This window comes from Scyliorhinus torazame, chromosome 3 (genome assembly GCF_047496885.1).
Source record: "Scyliorhinus torazame isolate Kashiwa2021f chromosome 3, sScyTor2.1, whole genome shotgun sequence".
NCBI lineage: Eukaryota > Metazoa > Chordata > Chondrichthyes > Carcharhiniformes > Scyliorhinidae > Scyliorhinus > Scyliorhinus torazame.
In genome coordinates this window covers 303,773,904-303,789,864 of record NC_092709.1, presented here as the reverse complement: position 1 = coordinate 303,789,864, position 15,961 = coordinate 303,773,904, and the positions used below count along the sequence as shown (strand labels likewise).

Genomic DNA, 15,961 nt, shown 5'->3' with positions numbered 1-15,961 from the left:
AACCGCGTTAAATTTAACCTATGCAATGTGCCCCAATTCTTAGCTATCTGGATCCCCAGGTAACGAAAGTCCCTTGTTACCTTCCTCAACGGTAGGTCCTCTATTTCTCTACTCTGCTCCCCTGGATGCACCACAAACAACTCACTTTTCCCCATGTTCAATTTATACCCTGAAAAGTCCCCAAACTCCCCAAGTATCCGCATTATTTCTGGCACCCCTCCGCCGGGTCCGCCACGTATAGTAGCAAATCGTCCGCATACAAAGATACCTGGTGCTCTTCTCCTCCCCTAAGTACTCCCCTCCACTTCTTGGAACCCCTCAACGCTATCGCCAGGGGCTCAATCGCCAGTGCAAACAATAATGGGGACAGAGGGCATCCCTGCCTTGTCCCTCTATGGAGCCGAAAATATGCAGATCCCCGTCCATTCGTGACCACGCTCGCCACTGGGGCCCTATACAACAGCTGCACCCATCTAACATACCCCTCTCCAAAACCAAATCTCCTCAACACCTCCCACAAATAATCCCACTCCACTCTATCAAATGCTTTCTCGGCATCCATCGCCACTACTATCTCCGTTTCTCCCTCTGGTGGGGCCATCATCATTACCCCTAACAACCTCCGTATATTCGTGTTCAGCTGTCTCCCCTTCACAAACCCAGTTTGGTCCTCGTGGACCACCCCCAGGACACATTCCTCTATTCTCATTGCCATTACCTTGGCCAGGACCTTGGCATCTACATTTCGGAGGGAAATAGGTCTATAGGACCCGCATTGTAGCTGGTCCTTTTCCTTCTTTAAGAGAAGCGATATCGTTGCTTCAGACATAGTCGGGGGCAGTTGTCCCCTTTCCTTTGCCTCATTAAAGGTCCTCGTCAGTACCGGGGCGAGCAAATCCACATATTTTCTATAGAATTCGACTGGGAATCCATCCGGTCCCGGGGCCTTTCCTGCCTGCATGCTCCTAATTCCTTTCACCACTTCTTCTACCTCGATCTGTGCTCCCAGTCCCACCCTTTCCTGCTCTTCCACCTTGGGAAATTCCAGCCGATCCAAGAAGCCCATCATTCTCTCCCTCCCATCCGGGGGTTGAGCTTCATATAATTTTTTATAAACTGTCTTGAACACTCCATTCACTCTCTCTGCTCCCCGCTCCATCTCTCCTTCCTCATCCCTCACTCCCCCTATTTCCCTCGCTGCTCCCCTTTTCTTCAATTGGTGTGCCAGCAACCTGCTCGCCTTCTCCCCATATTCGTACTGTACACCCTGTGCCTTCCTCCATTGTGCCTCTGCAGTGCCTGTAGTCAGCAAGTCAAATTCTACATGTAGCCTTTGCCTTTCCCTGTACAGTCCCTCCTCCGGTGCTTCCGCATGTTGTCTGTCCACCCTCAAAAGTTCTTGCAGCAACCGCTCCCGTTCCTTACTCTCCTGCTTCCCTTTATGTGCCCTTATTGATATCAGCTCCCCTCTAACCACCGCCTTCAACGCCTCCCAGACCACTCCCACCTGGACCTCCCCATTATCATTGAGTTCCAAGTACTTTTCAATGCACCCCCTCACCCTTAGACACACCCCCTCATCAGCCATTAGTCCCATGTCCATTCTCCAGGGTGGGCGCCCTCCTGTTTCCTCCCCTATCTCCAAGTCCACCCAGTGTGGAGCGTGATCCGAAATGGCTATAGCCGTATACTCCGTTCCCCTCACCTTCGGGATCAATGCCCTACCCAGCACAAAAAAGTCTATTCGCGAGTAGACTTTATGGACATTGGAGAAAAACGAGAACTCCTTACTCCTAGGTCTGCTAAATCTCCACGGGTCTACACCTCCCATCTGCTCCATAAAATCTTTAAGTACCTTGGCTGCTGCCGGCCTCCTTCCAGTCCTGGACTTCGACCTATCCAGCCCTGGTTCCAACACCGTATTAAAATCTCCCCCCATTATCAGCTTTCCCATCTCTAGGTCCAGAATGCGTCCTAGCATCCGCCTCATAAAATTGGCATCATCCCAGTTCGGGGCATATACGTTTACCAAAACCACCGTCTCCCCCTGTAGTTTGCCACTCACCATCACATATCTGCCCCCGTTATCCGCCACAATAGCCTTTGCCTCGAACATTACCCGCTTCCCCACTAATATAGCCACCCCCCTGTTTTTCGCATCTAGCCCCGAATGGAACACCTGCCCCACCCATCCTTTGCGTAGCCTAACCTGGTCTATCAGTTTCAGGTGCGTTTCCTGTAACATAACCACATCTGCCTTAAGTTTCTTAGTGTGTGCGAGTACCCGTGCCCTCTTTATCGGCCCGTTCAGCCCTCTCACGTTCCACGTGATCAGCCGAGTTGGGGGGGCTTCCTACCCCCCCCCCCCTGTCGATTAGCCATTACCTTTTTCCAGCTCCTCACCCGGTTCCCACGCAGCTGTATCTCCCCCAGGCGGTGCCCCCCCGCCCAACCTCTCCCATACCAGCTCCCCCCTCTCCCCAGCAGCAGCAACCCAGTAATTCCCCCCTCCCACCCCCCCCCCGCTAGATCCCCCGCTAGCGTAATTACTCCCCCCATGTTGCTCCCAGAAGTCAGCAAACTCTGGCTGACCTCGGCTTCCCCCCGTGACCTCGGCTCGCACCGTCGCGACGCCCCCTCCTTCCTGCTTCTCTATTCCCGCCATGATTATCATAGCGCGGGAACCCTACTCCCTTGGCCCCGCCCCTAATGGCCAACGCCCCATCTCCTCCACCTCCCCTCCTCCCCCCATCACCACCTGTGGGAGAGAGAAAAGTTACCACATCGCAGGATTAGTACATAAAACCCCTCTTTGCCCCCCACATTCGCCCCACCACTTTGTTCGAACGTTCTTTTTAATAACCCGCTCATTCCAGTTTTTCTTCCACAATAAAAGTCCACGCTTCATCCGCCATCTCAAAGTAGTGGTGCCTCCCTCGATATGTGACCCACAGTCCTGCCGGTTGCAGCATTCCAAATTTTATCTTCTTTTTATGAAGCACCACCTTGGCCCGATTAAAGCTCGCCCTCCTTCTCGCCACCTCCGCACTCCAGTCTTGATAAACGCGGATCACCGCGTTCTCCCATTTACTGCTCCGAGTTTTCTTCGCCCATCTAAGGACCATTTCTCTATCCTTAAAATGGAGGAATCTCACCACTATGGCTCTGGGAATTTCTCCTGCTCTCGGTCCTCGCGCCATCACTCGGTATGCTCCCTCCACCTCCAACGGACCCGCCGGGGCCTCCGCTCCCATTAACGAGTGCAGCATCGTGCTCACATATGCCCCGACGTCCGCTCCTTCCACACCTTCAGGAAGACCAAGAATCCTCAGGTTGTTCCTCCTTGCGTTGTTTTCCAGTGCCTCCAACCTTTCCACACATCGTTTCTGATGAGCCTCCTGCGTCTCCGTCTTCACCACCAGGCCCTGTATATCGTCCTCATTCTCGGCTGCCTTTGCCTTCACGACCCGAAGCTCCCGCTCCTGGGTCTTTTGTTCCTCCTTTAGCCCTTTGATCGCCTGTAGTATCGGGGCCAACAGCTCTTTCTTCATTTCCTTTTTGAGCTCTTCCACACAGCATTTCAAGAACTCTTGTTGTTCAGGGCCCCATGTTAAACTGCCACCTTCCGACGCCATCTTGGTTTTTGCTTGCCTTCCTTGCCGCTGTTCTAAAGGATCCACTGCAATCTGGCCACTCTCTCCTCCTTTTTCCATCCGTATCCAGGGGGGATTCCCTTCTGGTTTACCGCACAGTGTTTTTAGCCGTCAAAATTGCCGTTGGGGCTCCTATCAAGAGCCCAAAAGTCCGTTTCACAGGGAGCTGCCGAAACGTGCGACTCAGCTGGTCATTGCCGCACCCGGAAGTCCTTTATACTTAATTTCTTGATGGTGTTGAGCATCTTATGAAGCCGGTGATTTGTCAACTATTACCCATCCACCTACCCCCACTAAAAGAAAGTGCTAAAAAAAAAACCTCAAAACAATAATCATGTGGAACTTAATTTAACTATCTTTTTAATTGATCCTGTGTGAAGTTCTGTCTTTAAATCTACAAATTGCTGTATTTCGTTATGGTTATGTATATATATATATATATATATAGTTGCACTAGGCAGAATTGGTGAGTGTTCCTGCTTTTAAACATATTGCAGTGATTGCTGCAGAAAGTGCATACTTGTAGACTTTTCAGTGGGACAGGAGTAGTTTGGACTGTGATGCTACACAAGGTCATGCTCTCAACTAACACTAAGTATTTGACTTTCATGATTTATTGGACAAGCTCAGCTCAACAATAATGAACTTCAGGAGAGTGGGAAGAAAAATGGTGGATGAAGGAGTTTTAAAAAAAATAAAAATCTGTATACTTGGTCATTTCCAATCCGCAATACCAATGTCCACCATGAACTTTATATCATTCCATTACTTGAATTGCAAAATCGTTTACCTCACTCAAATAAAATTGTCTCTGTTCTAGGGTTGTTGGACCATGATTTCTGCATTCTCACCTCGTTGGAACTCAAAATGAGAATGATCTTGGGTTGCACCTCAAGGTCTGCTGAACGATTCATTCTCCCGTGTAGTTTCCTGTTTACTTTAGCTAACTGGAGTAAGTTTTGGGTTTCTAGTTCTTATGCTCTCGTCATTTTTTTATTCTATGTTAGACTCTGTGGAAAATTGGTTACCTTGGCCTTGGCCATAAATTTGATGTATAATAGGACTGAGGATTCCATCCACCTCTGCACAAACATAGAAAATAGGAGCAGGAGTAAGCCATTTGGCCCTACGACCGTCCTCCGCCATTCATTATGATCATGGCTGATCATCCAACTCCGCTTTCCCCCTATATCCTTTGATTCCTTTAGGAGCTATATTTAATTCCTTTTTAAAAACATGCAATGTTTTGGCCTCAACTGCTTTTTGTGATGGCGAATCCACAGGTTCACCACTCTCTGGGTGAAGAAACTTTGCCTCATCTCAGTCCTAAATGGTTCACCCCTGGTTCTGGACTCCCTTACCATCATGAACATCCTTTCTGTATCTACCCTGTCTAGCCCTGTTAGAATTTTATAAGCTTCAATGGGATCCCGCTTCATTCCTCAAATCTCCAGTAAACATAATCCTAACCAACTCGATCTTTCCTCATATGCCAGTCCTGCCATCCAGGAGTCCGTCTGGTAAACCTTTGCTGCACTTCCTCCATAGCAAGAACATCCGTCCTCAGATAAATAGACTAAAACTGCACACACTACTCCAGGCGTGGTCTCATCACAACCTGTACAATTGGTGCTCCTATGCTCATCCTCTTGTTATGAAGGCCAACTTACAATTTGCCGCCTTCACCATCTGCTGAACCTCATGCTTATTCTCATTGCACGTTCTCTTAATCTATAGCCATTCAGATAATCTGATTTCCTGTTTTAGCTACCAAGTGGATAACTTCACATTTATTCACATTATACTGCACCTGCCATGCACTTGCCTGCTCACTCACCTTGTCCCAATCACACTGAAGGAACTCTGCATCCTCCTCACAGCTCACCCTGCCACCCAATTTTGTATCATCTGCAGATTTGAAGATAATACATTTTGTTCCCTTGTCTAAATAATTTATATATATTGTGAATAGCTGGGATCCTAGCACTGATCCCTGTTGTACCCCACTAGCCACTTGCTGCCATTTGGAATAGACCCATTTATTCCTACTATTTGTTGACTGTCTGGAAACCAGTTTTCCATCCATCTCATCATTTTACACGTTAACCTCTAATGTGGGACTTTGTCGAAAGCCTTCTGAAAGTTCAAATAACCCACATCCACTGACTACAAGTTACATCTTCAAACATCTCCATTAGATTTGTCAAGCATTACTTCCCTTTCATAAGTCCATGCTGGCTCTGTCTGATCCTGCCACTGTTTTCCAATTTTAAAAAAATTTAAAAATTACAACAGTACAGAAGGAGGCCATTTGGACCATTGAGTCTGCACCTACATCCAAAAGAGCACCCCACCGTATCCCTGTAACCCCACTTAACCTTTGAACACTAAGCGGCAATTTATCGAGGCCAGTCAACCTAACTTGCACATCTTTGGACTGTGGGAGGAAACTAGCACCTCGGAGGCAACCCACGTAGACACGGGGAGAAAGTGCAAACTCCATACAGCCAGTCACCTGATTGCTCTGCTATTAAATCTTCTATAATGGACTCTAGCATTTTCCCCACTGCTGACATCGAGGTGAATGGTTTACAATTCCCTGATTTCCCTCTCCCTCCCTTTTTAAATAGTAGGGTTAAATTAGCTACCCTCCAATCTGTAGGAACTGTTCCAAAGTCTATAGAATTTTGGGAGATGACCACCAATGCATTGACTATTTCTAGGGCTACTTCCTTAAGTATTCTGGAATGTAGATTATCAGGCCGTTGGGATTTATTGACCTTCAAGCCCATCAATTCTCTCGATGCCATTTCCCTACTAATACTGATTTCCTTCAGTTCCTCCCTCTCACTAAACCCTGTGTTCCCCAATATTTCTGGTACATTATTTGTGTCGCCCTTTTTGAAGACAGAACCAAAGTATGTATTTAGTTGGTCAGCCATGTCTTTGTTCCCCATTATAAATGCCCCTGTTTCTGAGTGCAAGGTACCTACATTTGTCTTCACCACTCTTTTTCTCTTCATGTACCTATAGCAACTAATACAGTCAGTTTATATGTTCTCCGCAAGCTTATCCTTGCACTCTATTTTCCCTTTCTTAATCAATCTCTTTGTTCCCCGTTGCTGATTTTTAAACTGCTTCCAATCCTCAAGTCTGCTGTTTTCTCTGGCCAATTTGTATGCCTCTTCCTTGGATTTATCTCTAATTTCCCTTGTAAGCCATGGTTTGACCACCTTTACTGTTTTACTTTTGCGCCAGATAGGAATGAACAATTGTTGCCGATCATCAATGTGCCCTTTGAATGCTGCCATTGCCTTTCCAGCAGCGTTCCTCAATCCATCGTATCCAACTCGCGCCTCATATCATCATAGTTTTCTTTTATTTAGATTCAGGACCCTAGTCTCAGAATCAACTATGTCACTCTCCATCTTGATGACGAATTCTATCATGTAATGATCTTTAATGGTGTCACAAGTAGGCTTACATTATCACTGCAATGAAGTTATTGTGAAAATCTCCAAGTCTCCACAATCCAGATCATGTTTGAGTGCACTGAAGGGGAATTCAGAATGTCCAGTTCACCTATCAAACATGTCTTTCGGGACTTGTGGGGAAACCGGAGTGCCCGGAGGAAACCCATGCAGACACTGGGAGGAGGTGCAGACTCTGCACAGACAGTGACCCAAACCGGAATCAAACCTGGGTCTTTGCCGCTGTGAAGTAACAGTGCTAACCACTGTGCTACCGTGCCACCCTATGGTCGCTCATCCCCAAGGGTACTCGCACAACTAGATGGCCGTTGATTTATCTGCCTATTACTTTTCCTATTCCCCTTTCTGTCTTCTTGTCTGTGTTTCTCCCTCCTCTGACTCCTTGCATTGGTTCACATCCCCATACCATTTTAGTTTAAACCCTCCCCAACAACTCTAGCAAACACTGCCCCAGGACATCAGTCCCGGTGCTGCCCAGGTGTAACCCGTCCAGTTTGTACTGGTTCCACCTCCCCTCGAACTGGTCCCAATATCCCAGGAATCTGAAAGCCTCCTTGCACCATCTCTTCAGCCACATATTCATCTAATATACCCTGCTATTCCTGCTCTGACTAGCTAGAGGCACTGTTAGTAATCCTGACATCACTACCTTTGGGGTCCTACTTTTCAACTTCCTTATTCTGCTTTTAGGACCTTGACCCTGGTCCTTTTACCTATGCCATTTGTACCAATGTGTACCACAACCATTGGCTGTTCACCCCCCCCCCCCCCCCCCCCCCCCCCCCCCAACCGAATGTCCTGTAACCATTTTGAAACATCCTTGGCCGAAGCACGATGGGGCAACATGCTAACCTGGAGTCTTGTTTCCGGCCACAGAAATATCTATCAATTCCCCTTACTATTATTGCAATCCCACACTTTGTACTCCACCCCTATGTAGCAGAGCTGACTATGGTGCATCAAATTTGGCTGTTGCTGCTTTCTCCTGAGTGGCCATTTCCTCCAACAGCATCCAAAGCGGTATATCTATTTTGCAGTTGAATAGCCACAGGAGATTCTTGGACTGCCAGCCTAGTCTTTGCTCTGCCTGGTGGTCACCCATTCCCTTATTTGGAGTCTTAGCCTGTGATGTGACCACCTCTCTAATAATAATAATCTTTATTAGTATCACAAGTAGGCTTAGATTAACACTGCAATGAAGTTACTGTGAAAATCCTCTAGTCGCCACGTTCTGGCGCCTGTTCCGGTACACTGAGTGCAAATTCAGAATGTCCAATTCACCTAACAACCTCGTCTTTTGGGAGGAAACTGGAGCACCTGAAGGAAACCCAATCAGACATGGGGAGAACGTGCAGACTCCGCACAGACAGTGACCCAAGCCTACAATTGAACCCGGGTCCCTGGCGCTATGAACCAACGGTACTAACCACTGTGCTATTCTCTTGGCCTCATGGATATGCCAAAGTGTCCCCAGCTTCCACTCCAGCTCTGAAACCCAGGCTTCTAGGACCTGCAGCTGGAGACACTTTGTGCACACATGTTGGCCCTGGACACTGGAAGTGTTCAGGCTTCCCACATAGAACAGGAGGAGCATGGCAAGGCTTTGAGGTCTCCTGCCATGCCTGTTTGTAAAATGTTTTAAATTCTTTCCATGTTCAGTTTCTTTCCATGATGATTCTCTAGTATTTAGGGTTTCCTTTCCAGCTTGAAGATACTCACAAGTAAAGTGTTTTTAAAAAGGTTGGAGTAGATGTATTGTTGAAGGGATTGTGGGAACTCCTGCAACTGGTTTGGTGGTTATGATATTCGACTGGTAATCCAATATGTGTTCATGTCGCATGATAGTTTGAGATTTTGATTTTTTTATTTCAATCTGCAAATAAAAAGGCATTAGTAAAAGTGACCATGAAGCTGCCAGATTGTCTTAAAGGCCAAGTTGATTCATTAATGTTCTTTAGGGAAGGAACCTGCTCTGTTACTCATCTGGTCTATATGTGACTCTAGTCCCACATCAGCATAGTTGACTCTTTGCTGACCTAACAAGCCACTCAAACAAAAACTGAACATACTGTAAAAACTCAGCAGCCCAGGCAACCCTCAAGTTCTGAAGAAGTCATATTGGTCTCAAAACCTTAAACTCTGTTTTATCTCCATGTATGCTGCCAGACCTGCTGAGCTTTTTCAGAGCTTTGTTTTTGTTTTGGATCTCCAGCATCTGCAGTATTTTGCTTTCATCTAACAAGCCAGTCAGTTGTATCAAACTTCACCAGTGGTAAAAAAAGAACATAAGAACGAGGAGCAGAAATAGGCAATGCAGCCCCCTTGAGCCTGCACCACCATTCAATGTGACCATGGCTGATCTCATCTCCACCTCACTGCCCATATCCCATAACCCTTCATCCCTCTACTAATTGAAAGCCTATCTAATTTTTCAAATTTGTTTAGTGTTCTGGTCTCCACTGCACTCTGGGGTTGAAAATTCCACAGATTCACAACCCTTTGAGGGAAGTAATTCCTCCTCATTTCTGTTTTAAATCTGCCACCTCTTAGCCTAAACCTATGGCCTCTCGTTCTAGAATGTCCAACAAGGGGAAACATCAAGTCTACGTCTCCTCCATTAGATCTCCTCTCATTCTTCTAAACTCCATTGAAAATACGCCTCAACTGATCAATCTCTCCACCACTAAGCGCAAATTGAAATGGGTAAGAAATGTTGTTTTGCCGGCAACACACACATCCTGAAATGAATAAAAATCTGAACCTGAAATTTTGGGCCAAAGGAACAAGAAATAGCTGCAAAACTTTCCTACTTATGTAAGCAGTGAATTTGAAGCTGGCACTGCATCCTCTTTCTGTTGTCCTTTAGTCACCAGCTGAAAACACTTTTTAAGTCTTGAAACAACTATGAATTAAATCTCTGATATTAGTGACAAACAATCAGAATTCTGACTTGTTCCGGCTTTGTAACAAACTTATTTAGGAACATAGTTAATTATGAAGTTGGATTCTTAAAGGTTTGAACAGGCAATATTTTACAGTGAACACTTTTCACGGTAGCACAGTGGGTAGCACTGTTGCTTCACAGCTCCATGGTTCCAGGTTTGATTCCCGGCTTGGGTCACTGTCTGTGTGGAGTCTGCACGTTCTCCCTGTGTCTGCGTGGGTTTCCTCCGCGTGCGCCGGTTCCCTCTCAAGTCCCGAAAGACGTGCTAATAGGTGAATTGGATATTCTGAATTCTCCCTCCCTGTACCCGAACAGGTGCCGGAATGTGGGGACTAGAGGCCTTTCACAGTAATTTCATTGTTGTGACCTACTTGTCACAATAAATACTTGTCATTGTAAGCCTACTTGTGACAATAAAGATTATAAGGAGCAATGATTTGAGGGGTAATGGGTTGGAAATGCTATTCATGTGATTCTGCCCTTGGCTTAACTCACTTCCCTCCTTTTCTGTTTTTTAAACTATTCTCACAGTCAATACAATTGTAGTTTGTGAAACAAAGAAATGAATTGAGACCTGTACTTGATTTTTGTTCAATTTGTTTTTCTTTTGGGGAAAAAAAAGAGCATTAAGTTCACAATCTTTTCTCAAAATAAGTAATTTAAAATGTACATGTGAGCAAAATTACAAATCTGGGCATTTATGATTGGTTCATGCAAACACTTAAGTGGATCTTTAAACTTTGGTTCTTACCAACCTGCTCCTATAACATCTCTTGTCCCCAGGTGAAACTGAATCCACAAATCTTCTGTAGGGCTTAGAAAAATTGATTTAATAGCACCAGAGTTGAGAGGTTGGATGCTGGAATGCAGATTTAAATACCAGTTTAAAAGAAAGCTGAAGTTTGGGATTGGATTACCAGACTATGAGACTGTGGAGAGAGGTTCCCTGTCAGATGAAAGGAGTCTATTATGAATAAAAACAGAAAATGTTGAAAACACTCTGAGAGTATTCACAGGCAGTATATGTGGAGAGAGAAACAGTGTTAATATCTCCAACCTGTGATCTATCGTTACATCAGTTCTGATGAAAGGTCATAACTTTAAAGGTTATCTCTGTTTCTCTCTCAATTGAATACTGCCAGATCTGCTGAGTACTTCTAGCATTTTCTGTTTTAATTTCAGATTTCCAGCATATGCTTTCATAAAAGGAAACTATTTCTGTGCAGCCTCTGAAAGGTGATGTATTTCCTCCCATTATCAAAGTAAATAATCCATAGAATCCCTGCAGTGCAGAAGGAGGCCATTCAGCCTATCGGGTCTGCACCGACCCTCTGAAAAAGGCACCCTATCTAGGTCCACTCCCCCACCCTATCCCCGTAACCCTACCTAATCTGCACATCTTTGGACACTTAAGGGGCAATTTAGCATGGCCACCCCACCCAAACTACCCATCTATGGACTGTGGGAGGAAACCGGAGCACATGGAGGAAACCCACACAGACACGGAGAGAATGTGCAAACTCCATACAGACAGTCACCCAAGGTTGTAATTGAACTTGGGTCCCTTGCGTTGTGAGTCAGCAGTGCTAACCACTGTGCCACCAATGTTCTGCCGGATTAAGAATTATATGCACAGATGGAAACAAACTGATCTAATTAAGAACTTTTTATTTGCTTTTTTATCCTATCCTAACCTATGAATTCTCTATTCCTTTAGGTTATTAAATCTTTAACTGAGCACACACCTTCTCAGTCCTGGTACTCTCCGTGCTCAATGGTCTTTGATAGAGAGCGCTTAAGCTAAGTGACATGAAGATGGAAGCAGCAGAGAAGGCAGACTTCTCATCCCAGGATGGTCTGGAGGAAGTTGAGACTTCAACAAAAGGTATTGAGACAAAAGTTGGTGACACCAGCAAGGAAGATGATGGGTCATTTCAGAAAGAGACCTCAACAGCCAAGTTGAGAAAAGAGGACCGTAACCGTCCACTGAAACTAAGTGGGCTATCTGCTGAAACTTGTTTGTTGATGGAACTCGGGCAAGACTCTTCAGAATCCCAACTTCCATCTGCAGACAGTGATAAGCAAACAATTGGCCGAACCTATGATAGTGACTCTTCAAATCAGTGTATGGTTTCCCCTTCTTCCAGCGGTCATTTGGCAGACTCTGACACACTTTCATCTGTAGAAGAGAATGAGGCACCTCAGGTAAATGTGGCTGTAGACGAGGATCCTTCAGGAGGGTCTGGTCCTGCAGTTGCCAGAAAATCCCGACGATCCAGGTCTGAGAGTGAAACATCAACCATGGCTCCTAAAAAGAATCGCTCATCAATTGACAAGCAAAATGGCCGTGTTTCAAAGGTTAGAACCCAGAAGCAAAAGGAACGGATACGATTGCTACGACAGAAACGTGAAGCAGCAGCTAGGAAAAAGTACACGCTGCTGCAGGACAGCAGTACGAGTGATAGTGACTTGACGTGTGACTCCAGCACAAGTTCATCCGAGGATGAGGTCTCTGGAAGTGGCAAGAGGACGATTAGTGCAGAGATTCCAGGTATTTACGAACATTCTTTACAACAGTAATTATAAACCCATGAAAGAGAAAAGTAGCAACTGGGTGGCCTGTGTAGTTTTTCATTTAACTTTCCTCCTGATTTTAGGTGACGGCTTTAGAAATAAAATATAATTTCTTAACCTATATATTGCTTTATGTCAGTTTGTGTTAAATAATGTTGTTTATGACTGCCTCGCCATTCAGTTTTGCTTTCTGGTTCCATTAGTAGAACATAAAAGCTTATCAAACCCACTCCTTCCTCAAGAGTTCATGCTCTTTCATAGTTCCCTGACACCACTATTATCTTTTTATCTCCTTCAATGCATACCAAGTTCCTCTTCCTACATCCCTTGGAGAAAGGTAGCAATGTTGCTATGAGCCTCAATTTCCCTTAACATGCTTGATAAAGCAACAGCGTTTAGTCTTTTGATGAATTAAGTACATATAAAATTGAACCATTGTTTAAAAATATATATTGACTTTGTAAGCGAGCACCTACATTACGTTGCTTATGTAGTACCATGTTAATGCATTCTGTGCAGTTGCAAAGACCATTTTGCTCCATGGTATAAAGTGATAAAAGTGAAAGCCTCAGTTGGATGCAAGAAGTGTAAAGATACTCTGGGTAATTAAAGAGGAATGGTTTTCATTCTTTCTCTTGTAATTTGCAGTGCAGTAGAACTGTACCACTATTCTCACTGACAAAGTAGTTAACTTGAGCATTTTCTTGGAGAGCATCAACTTCCTATATACGTTCGCCCCCTAGAAGGTTAAATTTGTAAAATCATGGTCCAACCTGCTATAAAATTTTAAACACACGTTCTCCCTGGGTCTTGCCCCCACAACCCAAAGATGTGCAGGGTAGGTGGATTGGCCACACTAAAATTAGCCCTTAATTGGAAAACGATAGTTGGGCACTTTTATAAAAAGAAATTAAAATTAACCAATGACATCACTCCTGGTGTTAGGTCCTGGGTCACAGGGGAGGCGGTGGCGTAGTGGTGTTGTCACTGCACTATTAATCCAGAGGGTAATGATCGGAGTCCTGGGTTTGAACCCCCCCTCCCAAGGCAATCCGAATTAAAAATTCTAATGGTGACCATGAAACCATTGTCGTAAAAACGCATCTGGTTCACGGATGTCCTGTAGGGGATGGACATCTGCCATCCTTACCTAGTCTGAATCCGGATTCATAGCAATATGGTTGACTCAAATTAGTGATGGGCCCAGACAGCGACACCCACATCCCTTGCATGAATAAAAACATTTTAAAAAAATTATATCTACAACTGACACTGTAAAGAAATTAGTTGTTACCTCTGTAGGGGTAACACTGGTAGCTGGTGTTAATTTGATTGTTTGTAAAACAAAATAACAATGACATTTTTTAACTGCAAACAGCATTAAACTTGATCACGTCGGGTTGTTGACATCGAATGACATTGTAGTGCAAAATCAATTGCACCATGCACCAATGACAAATGACAGTACAGAGCAGCAAATGGGTTTTCTTTCCACGAATGACAAGTGAAATCTGGATGAGTGTCCTGAATGAGAAATGTTTATTGCTCATGTATGTACTATTTCTTACAGCATTGCATTAGCGTCAATTCTTGATCTATGCTTTGTGTGAAAAAAATACATACACTTTTTAAGCAATTTTAATTTAATCACATTTGTCATGGCAGGATTTTTATTATTGTGTGCCAGTTGGCATTGTATTAGTTTGATCATCAGAATAGACAGGATGAATTTGAATGCAAATATAAACAAAACTAAACCCAGTGAGTTTATCAATTTAACAACTGTCAAGTAGACCACAAATGTCTCATTTTTGAATTCTAATTGATATTGGGTTGGCAGTTCTCAGATTGGCCAGGAGAAGGTTGCTATAATAAGCTTCAGCATCCCTGGGTTCGAGACGGGAACGTGGTTCCTGATCTACGATGTATCCACAAATCCATCTTGAAATGTTCCATGTTTGCATATTAAGCTCACAATGGAAGAAGCTTTGGTGTTCGCAGTCTTTTGCAGCACAGAAGGAGGCTATTAGGCCCATTGAGTCTATACTGGAAGTTATGCTCCTTTGCCTGTCAACTGTTTACACAAATAATGCTGGCTTTTTGTGTTGACCCAACAAGGCAATGATACTTTTAAAAGCAAAGTTCAGGAAAGAATATAGCAAGGTGCAAGAAATATTCATCGAGTGTTCTTGTGAAAACAGCATAGAAAGCGCTTGCTGTGACATTCTTTTTATTGTGAGCAGCATGGAGTGATGGAGAGCATTGAGTTGGGCCCAAAATGTTTTGTCTCCATGCTGCAAGCTTACTTCAGCATAGGCATGACACTCAACAAAATAAATTGTCTAGTTGGGAGGGCAGTCAAGAGGGTGTAGTTCTTTAAATTTTATTTCTAGATGTAAAATACAGAAGAAAAGGTATGGAGATTTTTTCCCCAGATTAGTTCTCTTATATGGGCTTATTGAGTTTAGATGCGAATTACACCCAAATTTAAACAATTGCAGTAATATCTAGCTGTCTTAAATTATTTTCCTTCCTGAGTGATTGCCATTTTTTTTTCAATTTGTGTGAACTTGTTTTCTTAAACTGACTATCTTTGCTGTCATTTGGTAGTACAGAACTTGTGTAAAAGACACATGTCAAAACTTGTGGGACATTTGCAAGAATTCCAAATGTAAAGGGAACAACAATTTGCAGCACGGTAGCACAGTGGTTAGCACAGTTGCTTCACAGCTCCAGGGTCCCAGGTTCGATTACCAGCTTGGGTCACTATCTGTGTGGAGTCTGCACGTTCTCCCCGTGTCTGCGTGGGTTTCCTCCGGGTGCTCCAGTTTCCTCCCACAGTCCAAAGATGTGCAGGTTAGGTGGATTGACCGCACTAAATTGCCCTTCGGTTAGGTGTGGGTGGTGGGTCACGGGATAGGGTGGAGGTGTGGGCTTAAATAGGCTGCTCTTTCCAAGAGCCGGTGCATACTAGATGGGCCGAATGTGCATTCTATGATATAAATTCTATGAATTTATACTTCATGATAAGAGAGTGCTGATTGGGTGGCAGGCTGGACTCTGGAAGAGGTGTTACCATGGAAAATACACCATTTAACTGATGACTGATAATTAACTGCCAAACTTTGTTCAGATTCAAACCTGACGGGGCAGCATGGTGGCGCAGCGGTTAGCACCACTGCCTCATGGCGCTGAAGTCCCAGGTTCGATCCTGGCCCTGGGTCACTGTCCGTGTGGAGTTTGCACATTCTCCCCGTGTTTGTGTGGGTTTCGCCCCTTCAACCCAAAGATGTGCAGGG

The 15,961-nt window shown here is 44.7% G+C and overlaps 1 protein-coding gene across 8 annotated transcripts in view; it reads left to right on the top strand.

Annotated features, from left to right (window-relative positions):
* The window catches only part of ark2n (arkadia (rnf111) N-terminal like PKA signaling regulator 2n), a 161,168-nt gene that overhangs the window by 58,346 nt on the left and 86,861 nt on the right, over positions 1-15,961 (top strand). For 4 of the 8 annotated variants that reach the window (XM_072497480.1, XM_072497478.1, XM_072497479.1 and 1 more), the window contains 2 exons: positions 4,474-4,605; positions 11,806-12,639. In XM_072497480.1, the coding sequence (XP_072353581.1) occupies positions 11,898-12,639 (742 nt within the window). In that variant the 5' untranslated portion in view covers positions 4,474-4,605; positions 11,806-11,897. Of the gene's footprint in view, positions 1-4,473; positions 4,606-9,720; positions 9,848-11,805; positions 12,640-15,961 lie in introns of all 8 variants that reach the window. The other 4 variants (XM_072497484.1, XM_072497481.1, XM_072497483.1 and 1 more) reach the window with 2 other exon arrangements.